The sequence below is a fragment of the Hipposideros armiger genome, unplaced genomic scaffold, assembly GCF_001890085.2.
Source record: "Hipposideros armiger isolate ML-2016 unplaced genomic scaffold, ASM189008v1 scaffold_950, whole genome shotgun sequence".
Taxonomy (NCBI): domain Eukaryota; kingdom Metazoa; phylum Chordata; class Mammalia; order Chiroptera; family Hipposideridae; genus Hipposideros; species Hipposideros armiger.
The window spans coordinates 463,817-487,014 of record NW_017732300.1 but is presented as its reverse complement, the minus strand read 5'-3'; the positions used below and the strand labels follow the sequence as shown (position 1 = coordinate 487,014).

At 40.3% G+C, this 23,198-nt stretch overlaps 2 protein-coding genes across 4 annotated transcripts in view; both read right to left on the bottom strand.

The window, feature by feature from the left end:
• LOC109375435 (torsin-1A-interacting protein 2-like) overlaps nt 1–22,075 on the bottom strand; it is a 30,797-nt gene extending 8,722 nt beyond the window's left edge. For 2 of the 3 annotated variants that reach the window (XM_019630823.1, XM_019630824.1), the window contains exons 1-2: nt 10,414–10,505; nt 1,534–1,709 (exon numbers count right to left, since the gene is read on the bottom strand). In XM_019630823.1, the coding sequence (XP_019486368.1) occupies nt 1,534–1,567 (34 nt within the window). In that variant the 5' untranslated portion in view covers nt 1,568–1,709; nt 10,414–10,505. Of the gene's footprint in view, nt 1–1,533; nt 1,710–10,413; nt 10,506–21,989 lie in introns of those variants that run through there. The other variant, XM_019630825.1, reaches the window with a different exon arrangement.
• On the bottom strand, nt 7,996–10,419 carry LOC109375439 (torsin-1A-interacting protein 2). The gene has a single exon (XM_019630830.1). It carries the CDS (start codon nt 9,921–9,923, stop codon nt 9,528–9,530), a length of 396 nt encoding a protein of 131 aa, XP_019486375.1. The 5' UTR covers nt 9,924–10,419; the 3' UTR covers nt 7,996–9,527.
• Nucleotides 22,076–23,198: the final 1,123 nt, after the last annotated feature.

Here is a 23,198-nt window from a genome sequence, read left to right as displayed (position 1 = left end):
ATTTTTGTACATGAATAAATGAATAAAATGAGTCTTTTGGAGCAAAAATTAATATAAGACCCGGTCTTATTTTCGGGGAAACATGGTAGGAAGTACCCCTGCAAAACAACTGAACTTGAATCTGATCAGGCTTCTAGAGCTAACTATCAGTTTCCCAGGAATGTATTCAATTCTGCCTCAGGAATGTAATCAGTAAAACCCAGAATGTGGGACATTCCAAGGGACAAAAGACTGTTTCTTTCGGTAATAGCAAGAAAAAAAAAAAAGGAGTGACCTATTGATTAAGAGAGACTTCACAGACAAATCCACAGCATGCAATGTGCGGCCCACCCTGCTTAGACCCAGTGTCTGAGAAACCAACTGGTAAAGAAATATTTATGAGTCAATCAGGAAAAATTGAATGCCAGTTATTTGATGATAACTAAGACATTTTTGCTCATCTTTTAGAGCAATAAAGGCACTGTGATAATGTTTTTAAAAAAAGAATCCTTATCTTTTAGATAAGGATTTCAAGTATTTAGATAAGTGTTCAGGTATTTATTCATCAATTCAGTGATTTAAAAAAAAGGAGAAGTGAGGGAGTATAGAGGATTAGCCAGATGTTGACAACAGATAAAGCTGTTTGATGGCTACATGGGTTTCACTTCATCTCTCTACTTTATGTATGTTTGAAATTTTCTATAATAAAGCTTAAAAAAATAAAGCAACCTACAAGATATATAAATCAAATGCAGTGTGTGACCTAACTGTAAAGAGAAAAAAGAAAGAAACCCAACTAAGAAAAAAAAGATTATAAGACAACTGGGGATATGTGAATACTCAGTGGATATGTAATCATATTAAAGAATAACTATTATTAATTTTTAGGTGTGATAATGCTATTTTGGTTATATATTTTTAAATTTTATCTTTAAGAGATATGAACTGTTTACAAATAAAAAGATATAACGTCTTGGATTCTCATTTAAATATTCCAAGACAGGCCACAAGATCATTATGTACTTGAAGTTAGATGTTGAGTACATGGGGGCTTATTATACTGCTCTACTTTTATATATTTTAAAAACATCCTTAGTAAAAGACTTAAATAAATATGCCCTTCTTCTCTTCTGAAAAATCTACTTCATGTTTTGCCTGTTTTGTATATCCTATATATACTACACATAAGTAGGATGAATTTAAATTTCATCTTTCCCTATAATTGAAAGATCCCCTCTAAATATACACCATAAGACAAGTTTTCTTGATTTTTTTAAATAAATATGTGTCTACCATATATTTTAAAGATGCACTGCAGTTTTCCAATACCATTCTACGATTGGAGTCTCTAAAACATTAATCTTACTTATAATTAAGGTCTGATGTTTTGGTAAAATTTACTAAATATAAAAGAGTAAGAATAATCATAGCAAATTAATTAAGTTAACTTCTTTGTTACCTCCAAACTTCAGGTGTCAGTCATCAGAGATTTTCTCTCAGCACAGCCCTAGTTTCCTACAGCACCGACCTCAGTGCTGTACAAACGCGTCTTACCCTCTGAAGGATCCCTGAGTCCTCTGTCGGCCATGTTTGTGTCCTCTCTCTCCAGGCTTTGGGATACTTTTTGTTAGCGTCTGGTTTTCCTCGTGAAGATGTCTTGTTTTCTTCTTGTCCCAAGTCCCAAAAGACTCATGCTTCCCGTGGACCCAGGAAAGGCATATATACAGCGACTACAATTAAAATGACAAAAAAAATAAAATTAAAATTAAATGACTTTTTATTCATACATGGAAGAAATGTCAATTTCAGCTTTATTTATTAAATCTGTTTAGTTTGAGTAAGTATTTCCTCTCTGAAACTTTTTCTAGTGAAGAAAAAATGTTTTCTGGCTTTCTTGAGGATCATTCCACATCCTAGACTAGAAATAGAAAAAAGCTTCAGATTATTAACCTTGAATGCCGTAATCTCCTAATACATTCCAGTGTGGTGGAAAGGATGTAAAAAGACCAAGTGACCAGAAACTTAAAGAGGACATCTATGAAATTGAAATAAAAAGGAATTCTAAGAGTGGAAATGTTACTCAGTACTGAATTCATCACTGCAGATTTCTTTTATGTTTTCCATTTCTGTTCCATATAAATTTTTCAGAGTTTGCCTGTCAGAAACTTGTACTTATCCTTCACAAGTAACAATGCACAGGGTGCTACCTGCAAACTAAGATGGCTTCCTTGGTATAAAGAGTAGGAAATACACATTTGGAGTTTCATCACTGCCTTCTTAGTGGTATTGTTTTGTAAAATAAAGAGACATCTTTTTATATAATGCTTTTTTAGGCAGTACTGAAAGAAGACTGATACATAAATTAGTATGAGCTATATACCAAAGGAATCAAAATCAGAGGTTAAAAGCAATAAAAACTATCATTTTATAGTTAAATCTTATTTTTTGTCAAAAGCAATACTATCCAAAGTTACTTAACCTTCATTATCTGTAAAAATTATTAAGGTTTGCTAGGAGGGTTAAATACAAAAATATATGTGATCCTCAAAAAATTAAGAATAGAACTACCATATGATCCAGCTATTCCATTTTTGGATGTTTGTCCAAAGAATATGAAAGCAGTAATTCAAAACGATATCTGCACCCCTATGCTCACTGCAGCATTATTCACAATAGCCAAGATATGGAAACAATCTAAGTGTCCATCGATGGATGAACGGATAAAGAACATGTGGTATATACACAATGGACTACCACTCAGCCATAAAAAAGAATGAAATCTTGCCATTTGCGACAACATGGATGGACCTTGAGGGTATTATGCTAAGTGAAATAAGTCAGACTGAGAAAGACAAATACCATATGATTTCACTCACGTGGAATCTTAAAAACACACACACACACACACACAAAATAAATGAACAAACAAAACAAAACTCATAGATACAGAGAACAGATCTGTGGTTACCAGAGGGTAAGGGGGTCAATTTTATGGTAAAGGACGGTAACTAGACTTTTGATGATGATCGCTTTGTAATATATACAGATGTCGAATTATAATGTTGTGTACCTGTAACTTATATAATGTTATATACCAAGTTTACCTCAATAAAAAACAAAATATATATATGAAAGAGCTTTATAAAGTGTACATTTTGAAGCTAGCCAACTAGCCTCCTTTGTATCTTTCTTACAGCGTAATTTTGTAAAATTTAATTTTACAAATTAAAATTTTTAATCCCAAATGCCTAACATAGTGCCATATTTTACCTGAAAAGATATGAATGAATGAATGAATGAATGAATGGTGGTACCAGTTATAAACTGGAAAGGAAGGGAGGCATTAGGGACAGGTGTCCTTTTTGCTGGTGCAGACCTATGGACTACAGTGATTAAACAACAGATTAGTGGTTCCTAGGGGAACAAGTACTGACTGGAAAAGGGCATGAGGAAACATTTTGGGGTCATGAAAGTGTTTCCTATCTTTTTTTTTTTTAAGCTGAGCCATCCTGCTACCTGTTCGCAGCTCAGCGGCTGCTCAGCTTGGGCTAAGAATCGAACCGCTATTGCTCAGAGCTCAAACTCTTGAGCGAGCTCTTAACCAACTGAGCCACTCAGTCGGCCCTGTTTCCTATCTTTATTGAGGTAGTGCTTACACTTGTCATCAGACTTAAATCTCTGTATTTTATCGCATGTAGAATATCCTCAATAAACTTGAGTTCAAACAAACAGAACTGAATGCTCTCAAAAATGTGTTGCTTGGTAACTAGGTTGCAGCCAATAAACAATCTGCCAAGAAACCGTCACAAGTATGTCTATCATCTGACAAATGCCTGGTGTACACCATTCTTGTCTCAAGGCACACGTCATTCCTGTAGGCCATTTTTTCAGGCCCTTTGTAACATGGCGCGTTCATGTTCACAGCTGAAGTGCTATTCCTTCCAGGCTGCAAGGAAGAAGTGCTACAGACTCGGAGCTTCGTGACACACCCTCACAAGAAGTCGCCTTGTGGGGAGTCTGGGAGATCTGCAGGCCACTATTGGAGAGGCAGCTCAATCTTTGGAACAGTGTCCAGTCCATACCAGGAAGTGTATACATTAGGGACGTTTAGATGCATAACGGAAGTGAGGCAGAGCCTCATCCTGATGGAAATGGGAAGTTGGAGACTTTCTGCAGCTGTAGGAAAAACCATTCTGTAGTATTTTAAAAAAAAATGCCTTTAATGGGGCCTTTTTCGAAAAGGAACTAATGAAGACCCGTGTGCCTCATATGGCACAAAAACATTTAGGTTTAGTGAATCCCTTTTAGGTTTGTGAAATGTTGGTGTTCAGTGCCCCATATGTGGAGGTTATGATGATCCATTTTTCCACGTTTAGTAAAACTTAGGCTCATCACTGGCAGTTATCTCCACTTCCCTGGGACCCTGCAATGTGCAGCAAAACTTGGATCCTTTTGCTTTCACCGTCTCTATGAGGGCCGGAAACAGGTGAAAGCAGTAAGGTTTCATTCGCCATTTATGGAGAACGCACCAAATGGTAGGCTGAGGGATGCTTCCTTAATGTCAATATCCTGGGACTTCTCTAGAAAGGGACACAGGTTTCCCTGATGTGGCTGCCCTGTGCTCTGTCTTGTAAGGTGTCCCCTTTCAGCTCCATCTCCCTTGTACCAATGGCAATACTTTGACAACCTGGTAGGTATTCACTGTCTGGTACACAGGATGGTCTTTGCACTGTGGTACCAACCAAGGTTAGCAGAGTCCAGCATGCAAAATTAAGTGTTGGAAAGGCAACTTCACAAATGGATCATATTAGATGTTTATATATGAACATTGCTGCATAGTAAAATTTTGAAAGTGTCCAATTCTTTTTTATTGCTCTGTCTATTGTTTAAATAGATATAAAATGCAAAATTAAACCCATGAACAGAAAGGATGCACATCAGCTTCCATTTAGGGCTCACTTCTGCAGAGGGAAGGACAGGAAGAAGATGAGAACAAGAATGGAATTCGACTATACCTGTCCAGTATCTTTAAAAAAAAGAACTGAGGTAAATGTGGCAAAATGTGAATGTTAGATCTGTGTGCATAGGTGAATGCTATTTTCTGCACTTTTCTATGTTTGAGGTAGTTAATAATTTCTTAAATGAGTAATAAATAAAATATATTAGCTTCTGTGGGGAAAAGAATCAAAAGGAAAGGCCTGTAATGGCAATTCTTTGAGCCCACATGCAATGAACTTAATGTTAGAGGCACCATTCAACCAGTCTCCCATGTATTTTGTCACAACCAGGTGTGACAAAAGTCACATGTTGCAAATACCAGTGCTTCTTGATACCTACCTGCCTCTTCCCTTTAATTAATCAAATGGATGACTATCCCTTTCCGTATGAAAGGTACGGGGAGACAGGACAGGGAAAAGCTGCCTGTGAGAACAAAATCAGGGCTGGGAAAGCATAGAACCCCTCACCCAACCTCTAGTCCAGTGAGTCTCAACCTTCCTGATGCCGCGACCCCTTAATACAGTTCCTCATGTTGTGGTGACCCCCAACCATAAAATTATTTTCGTTGCTACTCTATAACTGTAATTTTGCTACTGTTATGAATCGTAATGTAAGTATCTGATATGCAGGATGTATTTTCATTGTTACAAATTGAACATAATTAAAGCATAGTGATTAATCACAAAAACAATATGTATATATTGTGAAATATTTATTTCTAATTACAAATAAATGAAATTTTGTCTTGAAGCCGGGTACTCGGATGTGGGCTTATCTGCATGTGGGCGGACCCGCCTGGATACGGATAGAGGAGCGGTGTCTCGGTTCCCAAGACCATCGAAAATATGTTTTCCGATGGTCTTAGGTGACTCCTGTGAAAGGGTCATTCGACCCCCAAAGGGGTCGTGACCCACAGGTTGAGAGCCGCTGCTCTAGTCCATCCTGAAAACCTCTAGTCTCGCCATGGGGACCAAGGAGAAGATGGGATGGAGACCCAGAGGAGACCTACAGAAAAGGGAAGAGGCAGGTAGGTGTCCAAAAGCGCTGGTATCTGCCACATTAAGATGTAAATTTCTTTTTTAAAGGACAGGGAAATTAGAAGTTTAGCAGCTAAGACAGACAAAAACTAATCAGCCAATCCTGGATGGTAGTTTGGATGTAAATGCCATCGTGACAAACAAATGTATGGTAGTCAGGGCCCAATAAGTATGTATCTTTTTTCTATTTCTAAACACTTATTTTAGTGAATGATGCCATTTTAGGCTCCAGGGATAAAAAGTAGCAGATATCTTGGCCCTCAAACAACTTATCATTCTGCCATGGAGACCACATATAAAACCTACACAATGACAGTAACCGCTAACATTTGCTCAGTGCCTTCTTTGGGCCAGGCAGCATTCAAAAGCACTTCCTGTATTAACTACTTGCATCTTCACGACTATCTTATGATGTATGGACTTTGGTTATTTATTGTATTTTACAGATGAAGAAGAAACTGGATCCAGAGGTGAAATCGCCCAAGGTCACTCCATAGTGTCAGAATTGGAAGACAAACCCAGGTCAGTTGGCTGCAAAGCCATCATTTTTCCTCTATAACAAGCAGTTTTCAAGTGGTCCCCAAGATTCCATGGAGAGTCAAAGGCTGTCGGGGGAAACTGAAGAGATGGACGGACAGGGCATGACTCATCTCACTTGTACAGATATCTGTAAAGACATCTGTAACGTGCTGACGGCCACATACTCTGGATGCCATGGAATTCTTTCTGTGCCTGGGCTTGCCCAGGGTTTGACTTAGAGATGAATCTCAACTCAGTCCCCCACAACCCAGGACAGCCTTCTCTTCAGCAGATATTTTCCTCCCTGTCTGCCCCAGAGCGTGTTTCCATTAACCTTCCACGCCCAGGTCTGCCATAAAATACCAGGAGGTAGTTATAAGTCATTTAAAAAATGGCCGCCATTATGTGATAGTATTATCGACTCCTCCATGGTTTGGAAGAGGTGCACACGGCTCACATAATCCAAACAAATGGATAAACCTCCAGATCATGTGTCGTGAAAATTAATTGTAGGCACACACTTATAAAGTTCAGTATTTATTAACTATGGCGTATTCTAGAATAATCCACAGTATGTTAAGCCAAGGATAGTCATACTGAAAAGACCTAAGCTGAAAAGCTACAAAGCTTTCTAAATTTTCTCTCTTGCTCAATTTTATGAACTTTACCACTTGACGTTATTTCTAAGAGCGGACCGCAAAACAGGTATGTGATAATATGATCATGTCTGCAGGTGAAGTACCCTTCTTCATGTAACATTAAAATTGGTATTTTTGATTCCTTTCTCTCGCCCATATGCGCACTTAGCTTATAATGGCCCCACACAGAACTGTTTGTGAGGAGGGCTACAATAGTCCTATTAGTTTAATTAATGAAAAAAGTGTGACTTGAGTTGTAGCCTGAAATATCAACAGTGACCTTCAGTCTGACGTGAAATCTCTTTATCCGTCACCAGCAAAGCACAATCACTGTCTCCATCTTGCAGCATGATGAGTACTCAGTCCCCATCCTTTGAAGCCAGATAACTAAACACCATGGATGCACGGCATTTCTCCAAGTTTGGTCAATAGAGCAGCTGCACAACAGTCTCCTAAGGCACCTCTTATAAAATGCAGATTTCTGGGCCCTCTGAGCAACCTATGGAATCAAACTTCCTGTGAGATCAAGAAATTCTCAATTTTTGACAAGATCGTGCAGTACTGATTTGAAAAATCAATGGTGCAAATCCATTTAATTTATCTTTACTATTAAAAAGGAGAGACTGGTCAAAACAGAAAGACCTTTTCTCTAGTTTGCTGATAGAACTGCACATATGTAGTGTTTCTCAGTAGTATGTGAAGAAATGTAGGGGTATGGAGCCTAATGCCATCCTCAAAAGCAATACCTCACTTTTTGGAGTGATCCTTAGGATAGTGGAGGAGTTGTTAACCAAGGGTTAATGATACACTAACTAGTCTTCACGCAGTTTAGCAGTCCACACAGTTTATTCAGCGCAGTAACAGGAGAGAACTTCCATCATGACAAACATAAGGCGGATACAGGGTAGATCTCTGGGATACATTCTTTACACAGACGAACAAACAACTTTAGGCTTCACACATGGGGCAGGCATGATCTGCTGCATCCAGCAGCCGTTCATTCCTCACTTCTCCCTTCCTAAGAGCCCTGATTTTATTGGGGAGACCGTGTGCCCTACCTACCCTGGCACTGCCAACCCTATTCCCCTTTGCCTGGTTTCCCGGCCTTCGTTGTGAACCAATACCTTCTAATGAGATGTAAGAAAGCTGGGAGGGCATGTTGAGAAAGAGTTTCTCTCCAGATAAGACAGAGCCTTCAAAGGAGAACGCGCTTTGCTCCCTACGTGCTGCCTTTGATGGGGACTGAAATGTCGGGAGCAGCAACAAGCCACATTGCGAAACTAGGGGGACCAAAGCTAATGCGATAAGGATCCCAGAGGGGAAACACAGAAAGAGCCTGGGGCCTTGAGAACACTGTCGAGTTGCTACACAAGCAGAGAATTATCTAGCATCTTAAGTGGAATTTTAACATTGTTCAGTGGCTTCTGAGATGTTTTCAACAGCCTTTTCTAAGTTTCTTACCCGAACTCTGGTTCCGTGACTCTCATGGAGAAGTGAAGGCCAGGCTGTGGCTATGACCAAACATGACCTGCTCAGTGTTGAGATGGGTGCTTCCCTTAGACTCCATCACACATATGGAGTCAAGCTTGGTGACTCCTTTTGTCACCTATCTCATAGGACAGGTACTTTTCCATCTCCAGAGTAGTCCAGTCACCACAGACACAGAATAGTCGTTTATGGAGAGCCAAAGAAGTGTAGACACTGGCATCTCTGCATGTTTTTGTTTAACTTGTGGAGGTGTCGCCTGACAGAATGTGATTTCTCTGACAGGGGCCAGTTATAGGTAATGTCAAAGCCACACTGAGGCCAAAGAGAGCCAATGAAGAATAAATGATTATATATGAATAAAGTGTATATAGAGATATATATAATCACTGAAATATATGTAAGAGGTGGAATTTAGAACCAAGAATTAAATAGTTTCTTATTAAAATGTCTAAGCTGCTTTACCAGAATGATCTAGAATCAAGCAACAATGAGGATGCTTTCCCACAAAAATTATCCCTAGAAACACTGTTATGCTACAGACAGTATGGGCCTTGCCTCGGGACTCCCTTGTCATTTGTCAATAATGAGGCTGTAGAGCTTTTTTAGGGGGAAGTGGGGTAGAGTTAGCTAATTCCAAAACAGGGAACATGAAATAGTCTGGTTCTAGATGAACAGCCTGGCTGGAATACTGATTAAATTGGTGCTGGACAAAAATCAGTATAGACCATCGTAACAGATCCAACCATTTAAGCAGTTCCCCAAAGCAGTGACAGTCTAGATCAGATTGAAAAGGAGTCGTTTTTCCATCTTCCTTGGGCTTCTAGCACAAAACCCTCTGGAGTCGCATTGATTTTGACTATTTACGAAGTTAACTGCCTTGGCCAAGTTTTTTGTTTAAGGTCGTGTCTGTTCTCGTCAAGATTAACTGTAAGGCAGGGTTAAAGCCAGCGACTCTCGAGTCATGTATCCTTTTTCTAACCAGTGGGGGACCTAGAAGAAATGGGTGGCAAGCTTTCTCAAAGGTCCACCTGGTCAGATTTTGGGGAGCCCACTCAAGTGGGAAAGACCAAGGGAGAATAAGGCTCCTATTAGCAGAATTATCAGGATAGCACTCAGGGCAATAATCAGCCCTGCTAATACGGTCTAAGAAAACTTGGTAACATTCATTGGCCACAAGTTCAGTTTGGTACAGCCAGTGGCCTAGCTCTAAACTAGGGAACCACTGTTGTCCACAGTCGGGGCAATGTGAATTATCCGAGAACATCTGGCCTACAGACACAACACAGAAAGCAATGGAACAGTAAGTGGCAACAATGACAGAGAGAGACACCCAAATAACCAGTCCTGTTACAGGTTTGGTTTAGCAATTTCTCAGTCCAACCACCACTAGCTGGAGGAGGTTAAATTTGACTTGCACTTCCGTGCAATTCTTCAAGATTTCGTTGTGTATTTTTCACTCAACTGCAACTCAGTCTCTGAACTCAGGGACCGATCCGCTCTATAATGTTATCAGTCACTTGCTAGGAGCACAGATCTCAGAATACCTCCTCCAAATCCCAGCTTTTCAAGGAAAGATAAGGCTCTAGTCTATAGTTATTTTTTTCTTGTGTGTTAATCAGCTGCTGATGTCATGCAGAGGCACGTGGCTTACTCTGCGTTGCTGGTAAGCTTATTATGTCTGTTTGGTCAGAGGAGCTCACAGGTCCAATGGGTCTTTGTGGGCGCTGGCACGCTTTCCGCTGTAATACACGTACCCAAGTCTTAAGGCGCTGGCACTTTACGGCGATGTAGGGGGATCGGGAAAACCTGGGAGAGGCCTCTTGAGCGTGGATCCAATGAAGTCGTTCTTGGGAGGACCTGAATCAGGACCCAGTCAGAGGAAGTAGCTGATGCTGAGCTGGTTGGAGGGTCTCAGAATCCTTCACATACCTGTAAAGGATAAAACTTCAGACGACTCATATGGGTTTTCAGTTACTCACAATATTATTAGAAACAAGCATTGAGAAATCATTTGGGTCAGTCAAGGTGGATGAGAATTGTCTCATGAGTTTCCCCATAGCAATTTCACATGGGTTCAAACCAATGTATCTGTTGGGGGTTATTCTTATTAAGGGCACTAGGAAGGGTTTTGGTTCATTTAAGACGTGTATGAGCTTAATGTTTTTTTAGGACTATGTTTCCTTTTTCTACTCCTTTTGCACTTTGGGAACAAGGTTTGTATAATCATGTTTAACCTGGTAGAACTTTGAGATTTCTTGTCTAGCTCTTCTGTGAAGTGGGTGTCATATACGGTATTCCCATAAGGTGTGGGACAGCATTAACAATGGTGACAGCCTTTCCGTAACACACTTCAATCCATCCAGGAAAGAGCTTACAAAATTATTAAATGATATTCTTCCCAGCTAACAATAGGAAGTTGGATGAAATCCTTTTGAAGGCTGAAAAAGAACCCATGAGGGGCATGTCTCAGTGCCCACATCTATGTTTATAGGTTCATGCACATTGTTTAAGTTTAAGAAGGTAAATAAGGCATAGTCCTGAGTAATGGTCTTTTCTTTAATGAGCTTTTCTTAGAAACAGATAGTAAATCAGTTGGAATTTGCAGATGCTGTTGTCAGCTTTGGAATTTTTCATGGCATGAATGTAACAAGTAAACAAGGGGAGGGTAGCAGGATGTAGGGAACAAGCAGATAGCCACTGAGGGAGTGCCACAAATCATCCAAGTACCATGGAACCCCCGACTTCTCCAGTGTTCTTTTTGTGAATTCTGAGGCTTGATCCTGTGAGAGCCCTAAGGGACGCAGGGAAGGCATGAGTGTTAAAACTGTATAAAGATTTGGCCTGAAAAGCAGAGGGAATTACAGCCTTAGTCATGGTCAGCCGAAGCCTTTTCCTTACGGCTATCAATAGTCGCTGTGATGCTCAGATTTTAAAATGGCCAAGTTCAAAAGGCAACTGAAGAGCAGCTCCGACAGTGCTGCAACATGGGGCCAAGATTTTGTTGGGAGCCCTAGAGGAGGTGAGACCATCGTGGATATACTGACATGTTTTCTGAGGTTAGGTAACAACGTGTGGGTGAGCGCTACCAATTCAGGTCCTCCAGCTGAGTGAACAGAAGGCGGGGTTCCTGACTCAGCGACCTTTGTGGTGACAACATAGGGCATAATGGGTTTCCTGGAGGGTCTCCTGAAAAGCGCCCCCAAAGTAAGAGTTTCGGTTGTTATACTGGGAAATCTTGGGTGTCTAGCACATGGAACATGTACCTGATCGTGAATAAAACCCACAGGATCGTGAGGTTTAAATTAGAAGGTAGCAGTCAAGTTAAATGACTAAATCTGACATTGAAAAGACAGAGAATTTTGTTCTTTTAGAGTGAAACGGGGAAATGCAATTAAAACCACAACAAGATACCATTTCACATCCACCAGACTGGCAAAAATTAACAAGTTTGACAATGGGGGCTCTCCAGATTCTAGACAACACCCCTCCTCCTCCCCAGGACAGCCCCACTGGCAGGGGCAAGAAGCCCTAGAGCTCCAAGGGCTCAGAATAAGCCCACCCTTCCCCCAACCTTCATCTTTCCAGCTTCAAGTGTCAAGCAAGCCCTCGAGCTCCAAGTATTCCTGAATCAAGAGAACGCTGGTGTTCCCTCCGTTCCTGACAAAACCGCCCCTCTCCTGGTCCTCCAAACCTCTGTAAGAGTCAGAAGTGGGCCCCAAGGCACTAAGTGTTCAGAATAAGACCACCTATAAGCAGCCTCCCCACTCCATTCCTTAGCCTTCTCTCTGCTGGATGAGTGCAGAGGGCTGAAAATGCTCCTGGCAAGGTTCTCAAATGCCTCCTCCCGTCTCCCTCCCCCAGCTTCACTATTATTACCTGCTGGAAAGCATCAGGGCCAACCAATCGCATCACACCTGTACCTCTTTAGGTCCTCACCATGTGAACCTCAGCTTCATCCCCTTAGTCTCTAATGGCTCTAAGAGCAGTGAGATAACATCCTTTCCCCTTGCTTTATTAATTTTTTCCCCCATACAACATGTACCATTTTAGCATATTAAATGTTTTAGCTATTAGTCCCTACTAAAATATAAACTCTGTCAGAGTAGAGCTTTTTGTCTTTTTATTTACTGCTGTACGAACCCAATAAACATTTCTTGAATTAATAAACAGCAATTTGAATCCTTCTACCCTAGCGATAGGAGCACAAATTGGTACAACCATTTTTGGAATTCGTTTGCTATTGTCTAGTAAAGCTGAAGATGTGCATTTCCTATAATTCAGTAATTCCACTCTTAGGTTTTATATCCTAGAGAAATTTGCACAAGTGCATTTAAAAACATGAATAAAAATATTTATTCATGGTAGTACTGTGTGTAATAGCAAAATAGGAGCCAAAATGTCCATGAACAGTAGAATGGATAAATTGAGGTACAGCCATACAATGGAATACTGTACATATAGACGCAGATGAAACGCAAGGCTATATATAATATTGATCTGAAAAATAAAAAGCTAGTAGTAGAACATACACACGCACGCATTAGTTTCCCTTTACATAGAGTTTCAACATATTGTTTAGGGATGAATATGCAATAAAGCTAAAGAGAAAAGAAAGATAAACACGGGATAATTATTACCTTTGATGTGAGAGGGAAGGAGATGGGTTGGAAAGGGCATACAGAGCATTTCAAAGATAATCAGAAATATATTTTAATTGGGTGGAGAGACAAGAGTGTTCACTGAATCATAAATCCTAGTAGCTTACATAAGCGCTATCCAATATTTTATAATTTAAAAAAACCAGTAGAGTAGAAATAGCAATGGGCTAGAAAGAGAGATTAATAGGCAAAATCCAACTTTCACATTGTGGACAAGAAAAGTTGCATCAGTTACTCTGTTCAGAGACAAAGTAGGTGACTGATAATATTGAGGAAAAGAGGAGCCCTATAGAAGGATTTGGATCTTCCTTATTCTCATTAAATTGTAAGCAGCTATCTCTTCATAAAGTAAAAGAGACCTCCCCAATGCTGGTATGGAAAAGGAAGTTTATCTTGGCATACTCCATAAAGGCATGTATCTGTGTGCAGAGAGGATGTTATTTCATTTGGTACCTTTGTGCAAATGAGAAAAAGGCAGCCTCCCCCTCCAGGCAAGATACAGCCTAGGGAGCCTCACCTGGCCAGGTATTCAACAAGAATGTAGTCTGTGAGACAATAATACTTAGCAACAATAGCTAACACTTATTACCACTATCTGTTCTAAGCCCTTTAAGGTGTTATTAACTCATGTAATCCTTACAATGATCCATTGAAAGAAACAGAGAGGTTGAGAAACTTGGCCAAGGTCAAACAGGTCATAGAGAAATGAGTATTTGAGTCCAGATAGCCTGGTTCCAGAGCCTGTACTCTTTGCCACTTTAAAATATCACCTTTCTCAAACAGTGACAACTGAGCTTAGAAAGCCTCCATAAGCAGTTACAAGAATACTCTTCAATTGTGTATATATATTGAGGTGGGCGTGGGGGGGGATTATGTCTCATCATTTCCTACTTCTACACAGAAAGGTCTAGGATAGGTTTCAGGGAGTCCTGAACCCCCTGACATGACACATAGAGTTTTTTATGTACACATACACATTTTTTCTGGAAAGAGACTACCTACCTTTGGACTCCTGAAGGAACTGGAAATGACTCAGGACCATTAATTGTTGCTTCCTTCCTCAACTCTATTAGCTTAAGTCGGAAGCAGTTGATTTGAGGTAAATATGTTACCAGCCAACCAAGTAGCCCCGACCCCCCCCCCAGAAACTTTTAAGTTTTCTTTCCTATAGAAATGTTAAGTATAAAAATGTTAAGTCTCCTCCCTAGTACCTTAGTTTCTTAGCTCTTGGCTTTGATTACTCTTCTAACCAGTTTGTGAATCCTAAAGACTGCCCCCTGCTTCTTAATTGCTTTGTAAATCAGTTTCTGAATCCTAAACAATAGAAGTCTCCCACCCCTGCTTCATAGAACTACTTGAAAACCTGTGACTTCCTAATATTCCCCAGGCCAGTGAGCTAAATGCCAATCCCATTCTGGGCCCAGACAACTGATGCCACCTGAGTGATGGGCTGAATGGCCAAAGGTTTCATGAGAGCTAACAGATTTATTAATTAAAATCTATTTTTCCTCATTCAGGGACCTTGGGGATACAGATGACACCTCAACAAGATTGCCAGTCACAACCAAAGAAGCCAACACGGTCTTCCAGGCGCAGCTCGAGACCCCTTCCTCTCATCCGAGATCAGCTAGGGTGAGAGTTCTGTGAATCCCCCAATAGGCAGGGACAGCTCTATGCCCCTGCCCAGCAGGAAGCAGATACAGAAGGAAAGACCTGTCCCTCAGCTTCCCACAGAGATTTTATGGGGATCAGGTCTCTCAAGGGGAAAACAAGACAGGCAGTTAGAGGCAGGCATTGGGTCTCTGCATTCCTGCATGTCCCACAGAGTGCGACCGCCAAGGGGACATCCCCTCTCCACCCAAAACTCCCCTTTGTATTGTAATTGCCTACCCCTGTGGGAAAACAAATGGGCACAAAGTACCCAACTAGATCAGACCAGTCACTGGCACCTGCACAGTGCCTCTTGTCAATCACAGGTACCAATCAAGTGGTCCCATGCCCATAGGGGAACAGCCCATTTTAGAGAAAGGAGATAAAAACTCCCAAGTCCTGGGAAGTCCACCCTGCTCTTGACGGCTTCTTCCCTTTTTGAACCCCTTCCTCCCTTTTTTGAGCCTTTTGAGCCCCGCCTTTGCATGTGGCCGCTCCAAACTCTTTGAAATGTACTATCTCTTCTAAAAAACTTTTACTCCGGTATCTCATTCAATTCTTTGCTCGAGTTGCCAAGGACCTGGACTTGCGCAGTGAAGGGCCAACTCTCCGACAAATATACATGATACTATTAGGCTTATAGACATGCTGAAAACACCTAGAGAACCACCATTAGTCTACTGATTATTGAACATAATTATTTAAGTTATTAAGGAAACCATCATGTACTAGGCCCAATGCCAAGTCTTGTGGATATAGAGAGAAAAAACTTACAGAACAAATCCAGAGAATCCAGACTGGAACCAATTTTAGGTAAAGGCTACATAAGGGCTTTTAGATGGATATAAAAAGCTCACCTATGGAGATCACAGGAAAATTCAGGAAGGCTCACAGAAGCTGACAACAGTGGGCAAAGACGAAAGTTTAAAGAGCTCCCTACTGCACAAAGGCTATACAAAAGAAAACCACAAATCGGGTTTCCTGTGTATAAGAACTAAAGTCAATTTAAGATTCTTCCTAGAACTTGACTAGAAGATTAGAAAATAGCAAATGCACTTTTATTTAATCCACTGAAATTCACATCTACTAATGATGGCAGCTTAATACCTATGAAATGATTATCTTTTCTAAATATTCTGATCTTTTTCATTCTTTGCTGTTTTTCAAATGAATGTTAGTAAGCAAGCTCAACTCTGCCCTTGACAAATAGTCCCTTGTTCTTTGTGATGATAGGATAATGTCAGTTTCAGAATGAGTCAGGATTGCGGTGACTTCTCCAGGCAAATATATCCCTTAGACTTTAGCCTCATCCGACTCTTCATATGCTAAGTTAAATAAAAAGGCACACCAAAAAAACATGCTTTAAGCCATCTTGAGTTCCTATTTTAAATATTTTCTTCCATGGGAAGGCTAATCAATAATCAAAACTGTCTGTTCTTTGTATGAAAGTTTCCCTAAGTTCATACACAAAGAAATCTTTGAGTTTCATGTTTCATAACTAGTTTGAAATTTAGATGATGGGAGACCAAGGAGTGTGAAAAAAAGGAATCAATCCCTCTTCTTTTTAAATGCACGTAAACTAAAATAATTCTTTGTTTAAAATATATTATGAAAATAAACGTTCCTAAAAAAAGTGTTCAGCCTAAGTTTAGCGAGGAACTCCTTTTAATTTGGCGAAGTCTTGAGCTCCCTGAGAGAAGCCACATGTATGACCATCTTCAGCGCTATTTCATACACACACAGTTCCCTCTTATGGAGGACAGATAAGCCAAAGGAAAAATATGATCCTGGCTTAGACAACAGCTGCCGAGTGTTCTCCTCTCACCCCCGGAACTGACAAAACAGGTGTGTGTGTGCATTGCTTGCATACCATAAAGGAGAACACTGGTTTAAATATTTACTGGTACATTTCAATCTACCTTGCCCCAATGGACTAAAAGTCCATGGTTCAAGTTCTGTCTATAGTTTCGATAGAAAACAGCAGCAGCCAAAGCTTTAGCTAATATGCAGCTTTCAACAGTGAGACCCTGTGCCAAGCTTAGGTATTTCTATACCTGTACCAGTTAACTGTGTCTGTGTTTAAAACGCGTTTCTAAGCCTTGCCCACTCCTCTTACCATATCCACTGACATAATATGCCAGTATTATTATTTTCACAATTTCCCACTTATTTCCAAGTGTTTTTACTAACTGGTACTGATTTTATATTTTTGAAAGGGAGTTTGAAAAAAGTACTAAACTAGAAACAAAAGGTACTCCAATTACTTCATTAGGGAACTCTTTCTTAGGTCGGGACTGAATGTCTGGAGCAGTATGTACATATGATATATGACATATGACCTATGATATATATTTTCTGAGTGCAGAAAGTCTTCCTTTCCTTCTTACCCTTCTTACTCCCTTCCCAACTCCCTTGTCTTGTATCTCAGGTTTATTGAGCACAGACGCAAAAACAATGCACAAAGAGCCAGAATTTGCTAAGATTTTCAACAGTGGGAAGCATAACCGATTCCCAATTTTAGCTCAACTCCCCTAGTCACCTTTACTATCTACCTCAAGCCAACATGTTTATATTAAACTTTTTATTTTGAACTACAGTCGTGGGCTGCATAGTGACATTTTGGTCAACAACGGACCGCACAGAGGACCCCATATAGGTCTGTGGTCCCCTAAGATTATAACGGAGCTGAAAAATTCCTATCGCCTAGTGCCATCGGAGACATCATAGCTGTCATAGTGCAATGCATACCTCATGTGTTTGGGGTGATGCTGGTGTAAACAAGGCTATTGCGCTGCCAGTCGTGTAAAAGTATAGCACAGCACGTGCAGTACATACTACATTACTGGTTTATGTACTTACTATACTATACTTTTTATCATTAGAGTGTACTTTCTACTTATAAAAACGTTTGCTGTGAAACAGAATGTCGTGCCTCAGAAATGATTGCATCATTTTCTCCTGTGCTTGATTTAATCTCGGGATGTTTCGTGCGGTGACATGCCATAAGGGCTTGTAGCCCAGGAGCAACAGGCAGGACCACATGCCCTCTACCATGTGTGCATGACAAAATCGCCTGATGACGCGTGTCTCAGAAGGTATCCCTGTCGTTAAGTGACGCATGATTGTAATTTTAAAAGTTACAAAAATAACTAAAAAAATAAGTTACAAAAATAGTGCAGAGTTCCCTTATATCCTTTATCCACTTTCTCCTAAAGTCAGCATTTCATAAAATTAAAGTACAATTATAAAAAACAACAACAACAAGGTATTAACAGTGGTACAAGTCAATTAACTAAACTACAGACTGTTCAAATTTCACCAGTTTCTCCACCAATGTCCTTTTTCTGTTCCAGGGTCAGCCAGGATCCCACTGCATTTAGCTGTTAATTCTCCTGAGTCTGCAATCTGTGAGTTTTTCAGTCTTTACTTGTCTTTGGTGACCTTTCCTGACGATGGTGACCTTGACGCTTCTGAAAAAGTACTGGTCAATTATTTCGTGGACTGTCCCTCCATGTGGGTTCGTATGTTTTCTCATGATTAGAAAGAGAAAGAGGTTCTGCATTTTGGGTAAGAATACCACCACAGAACTGCTGTTGTGTCCTTCTAATCGCATCTTATCATTGGGCTCGTGATATTATTGCTGGTGACGCTCACCTCGTTCCGTTGATTAAGGGTGGCATCTCTACAGTTGTTACACTTTTCTTGTGCAGCTAATACTTATCTTAGGGGAGATACTATGAAACCACACAAATGTCCTGCTTTTCCTCACATGTTCACCCGCTAGCATCACAGGTGGATCTATCTACAGCAATTACTGCAGTGCTGTTGGCCTAATAGTGTCTATTTCCTGCTTTCCATGTTTATTCATTGGAATTCTTCTGTAATAAAGACTTGTCCTTTCTTACCGTTATTTACTTGTTCAATTATGTCAGTATGAACTCAGGGATACTCACCTTATTCTATGTGTTAAAATCCAATGCTATTATTCGCTTTGTTGTGCAAATTGTTCCAACTTTGGCCATTAGAAGGGAGCTCCTTCAAGTTGGCTCCTGAGTCCTTTCAGCAAAGCCCCCCAACTTTTTTTGAGCATTTCATGGTTTCAAGCACCACAAAGGAGTCCCAGGCTTATCTGTATTTCCCTGCCCTGGGCCTGGAATCAACTGCACCCCCCAAAAAACCATCCTGGATCGAAAAGCAAGAGCTGGGTGCTCACTGCTCCTGGGGTTTCACTGTCAGGCCTACAATTTGGACAAACCAGCACCAGTGTTTGCCTCCTTACAAAACTCATTAGCTGGAAACCATTAGCATCACTTGGGAGTTTGTTAGAAAATACAAATTCTTGGGCGCTACCCCAGACCTACAAGACTAGAATCTTTGAGGGTCTGGTGCCAGAGTTTGTGTTTTAACAGGTTCACCAGTGGATTCTGATGCTATCAAGTTTAAGGAACACAGCTTTAAAGAAGAAAAGTTCGTTTCCTTCACTATAAACCCTATATAACTTTACTATGTTTATCTCTAATAAAAAATGGAAAAGTTAGTCTTAATAACTTGTGTGTAAATTATTTTTACTGCCACAATTAATAAAACTAGGTGAATGCCTCATCCGTTAAGGCACTAAACATTTCCCTATTCTTCTCTGCTATTTTCCTATAGAATTTTAAAATGTGGTGGTCACAGTGGTAGTTATCCAGTGCAAATACTGTTACTTTTATACAGAGAAGTTGTAAGTCAGCCCTGGATCAACTCCTGCCTACATACAGGACCTATCATCCACACAGTGAATGTACAAGGAGAAACCCTTGCAGTGCTGGCTCTGAAGTCAGACGGCCAAGTCTGAAGGACTTTCCAGTACAGGACTTGGTGAACTGTTCTCTACACCTTGGTTTTCTTAACCACAAAATGGAATAGCACTACCTTGATGAAAGAGGCATTGTGAAGGTTAAAGAGATCATGTGCAGCACTTACCTCGAAGGGGGCACAAAAAAAAATCCTCAAAAGCTGTTTATTATTACTTGAACTATTAAATAAAAGTGCAACTTAGAGGTTTTATTTTTTGGAATGGGGAAAGCAAGTGGAAATTGTGCTAAAGGAAAGTTCTGCTGTTTCTTCACTAGATCACATTAAAGGCAGAATCAGAGCTCTATTTATATAATTAAAACAAAATTCTCAAAGGTTAACAAACCAATGTTTTAAAACATTGGTTTTAAATTTAAATTTTTACTTTTTGTAAAAATGTTACATTTACATTAAGTATACCTATGGTCAAGGACTAAAAGAGAGTATAAAAAACTTAAAATAATTTGATCTGTTGGGGTAGTGGAATTATGGGTGAATTTTCTTCTTTCCTATTTTGATTATCAAATTTGTGTGCCAATAACTCCTTTAATATTAGTAAAGAGGAAAGTAGCCCAATTAGTAATAACAGCTTCAATGTATTGAGTCCTTAAACTATCCCATTTAATATTCCAAATAATCCCATGAATTTTTATTTTACAGATAAGGACATGGACTTTGAGCGATAAAGCAGCCTACCCAGGCACACAGTGACAGAACAGGAATTCGGCTCAGCTGACTCCAAAGTCTAAAAGCTCATAACCAATGTTAGGGACATCCTTCCTTATTCAACAAATTTGCCAAACTAAGGATAAAATATAATCACTATACTGAATTATCTCTGTGGGACACAGTAGTGGTCATAAGATGTAGAATACTCATGAAATGTTAACGCAATTAAAATTCTAAATGAAAAACAGCATAAAGCAGAAAGGCTTCTCTGAGCACACTTTTCCTTCAGGAAATTCAAGTGGCACTTCAGAGAAATGTGAATTTCCATAGAATCCAATTTAAAATGACTTCTTGGGCAAAATTAAATTATATATACAAGACACCAAACATTACTAAAATACCAAATAATCCTCAAATAATTAGCAAAAATTTTAAGTTACTTTATTTGTGAATGATAGGAGCTCTCAGGCCAGTATTATAATCTCTACACTTGGAAGTAAAATAAGCGAAATAGAGCTTAAATGAGTCACTCGCAGTTCCGAGATAAACCAGCAGCAAAACTGGTCATCAATCTATGGACTCTGCATTCGATATAATAAACATTATTGAGGAGCGGCTCTCAAAGTTTTCATAGCAAATGTCAGTTTTTCAAACTGTTCTAATCCACTCAAAGCCTTCCAAGCACATTTTTAGTTCCTCTACCATAAAGTTCCTCTATAAGCCAAATGATTTCCCACTGGCCATTTATATACGAATCATGTGCTTTAAAAAGCAAACTGATAAATATGGACTGCCACAGCCCTAATTCTTTAAAGAGAGACAAGGAAAGGGTCTCTCATATAGGTCCAAAATAAAATGTTTCAAAACCTAAAACAGGTAAAACTGAAACAAAAAGTTAAGTTGAATCAGGTTAAGATAGCTCATTTCTGTATTTGTGTATGAAGTCTAACAATGAAGCACTACTGATAAAATAGAGAATACTGCACACGTTCTTGAAGGAGAGAAAAAACGGTAAACTTTCTCATCAGGTATGAAATAGAATTGGGAGGACATATAATTTGTAAGCAAAAGGAATTGTAATTGTGGGGTCTTACTAAAACTTCAAACTTTGTCCTTTTTGGCACCATGAAGGCTACAATAATAAGGGGAGTTGGGGGTTACTATCTAATAAGGATTAAGATGACAAATGATGATCCTGTTAGGCACGGAAGTAAAGGGAGTAATCGCCCCCTATTCAGGTAGATTTCCCGTTTCCATTTTGAGTCTTAGAGGAATTTTGCTTCTCGTCTCAAAGTCCAAACCAAACATTTATTTCCACCTTATCCTATTTAGTGTTTAGAAGATTGGGTCTTTTTTTTACTCCAAAACAAAAATATACCCCCTACCTGCTCCGTTTAAGATTGTTGCAGTAGGCAGGTGGGGGTGGGGAGGGATCGTTTCTCAAAGATCTTTCGAAAGAAGATATTAGATCAAATATTAAAATATGGAAAAGTTGTATACACGTTTTATGTACTTACAGATTCTAGCGGAGTTTTAAATCGTTAACAGTCAATGTCAGGGGCGCCCTTCGGGTGTTCTGGTCCACGACGACGCCGGACTGCACCCCTCGGACGCGGCTGAACAGAATGTCGCCCGGTCCTTGCCCACGTGACAGTGATCTCCACCAGGAGGGGAGGCGCCCGCGGAATGCTGGGACTGGTAGTCGCCCTGCCCCTCCCCTCGAGTCTGCACCCCCGCCCCCCTTCCCCGCTCTCTCTCCACTGCCCAGCAGGCCACCAGCGCCAGGCTGTGGTGAGTGCGCGCAACAGAAGCGCCGATGTCCCCGCGTTCTCCTGCTGTTATGTGACAGGGAAGGCAGGCATCTCTGCCAGTGGACCCTAACTAACCTTTATAATGATCTAAAATTCATAGACTGGAAGAAGCCGTGGAGCCAAAACGGTGAAAGGCACCACCCACTGATAACCGCCAGCACCAGTCAGACATCATTTTGGACCCAGTCTCTGCCTCTCCGAGGTGCGTGTCCTCAAACCTCAGTTTGATCGTGTCCAATGGGGACAACACTACATACTTCATAAGGTGGTTGAGAGTGAAAGCGTTAATGTAGTAACGGTGTCGGCTAAATGACAGTAGCAAATGTGAAAGTTGAGAGATGTAAGAAAGCAATTTATCTAAGAACACATAATTTAGAGCAAAGTCAAGTACAGTTGACTCCACATGAGTTTGAATTCTGTGGGTCCCCCGATATGTGTTTTTTTTTCTTTCCAATAAATATAGTCTGCCTTCCGTATCCCAAGTTTGGCCTCCTTACATTCAACCAACCACAGGTGGAAAACTGGACTTCTCATCCACTATTGGGAATCCGTGGGTGCAGAAGACCCGCTGTTGTGTTACCAGTCACCGGAGCAGCACCCCGCCACACACTGAGAAACTTTTAAGTTCTTTCCTATAGAAATGTTAAGTCTCCTCTGTAGTTCCTTAGTTTCTTAGCTCTTGGCTTTGATTACTCTTCTAACCAGTTTGTGAATCCTAAAGACTGCCCCCTGCTTCTTAATTGCTTTGTAAATCAGTTTCTGAATCCTAAACAATAGAAGTCTCCCACCCCTGCTTCATAGAACTACTTGAAAACCTGTGACTTCCTAATATTCCCCAGGCCAGTGAGCTAAATGCCAATCCCACTCTGGGCCCAACAACTGATGCCACCTGAGTGATGGGCTGAATGGCCACAG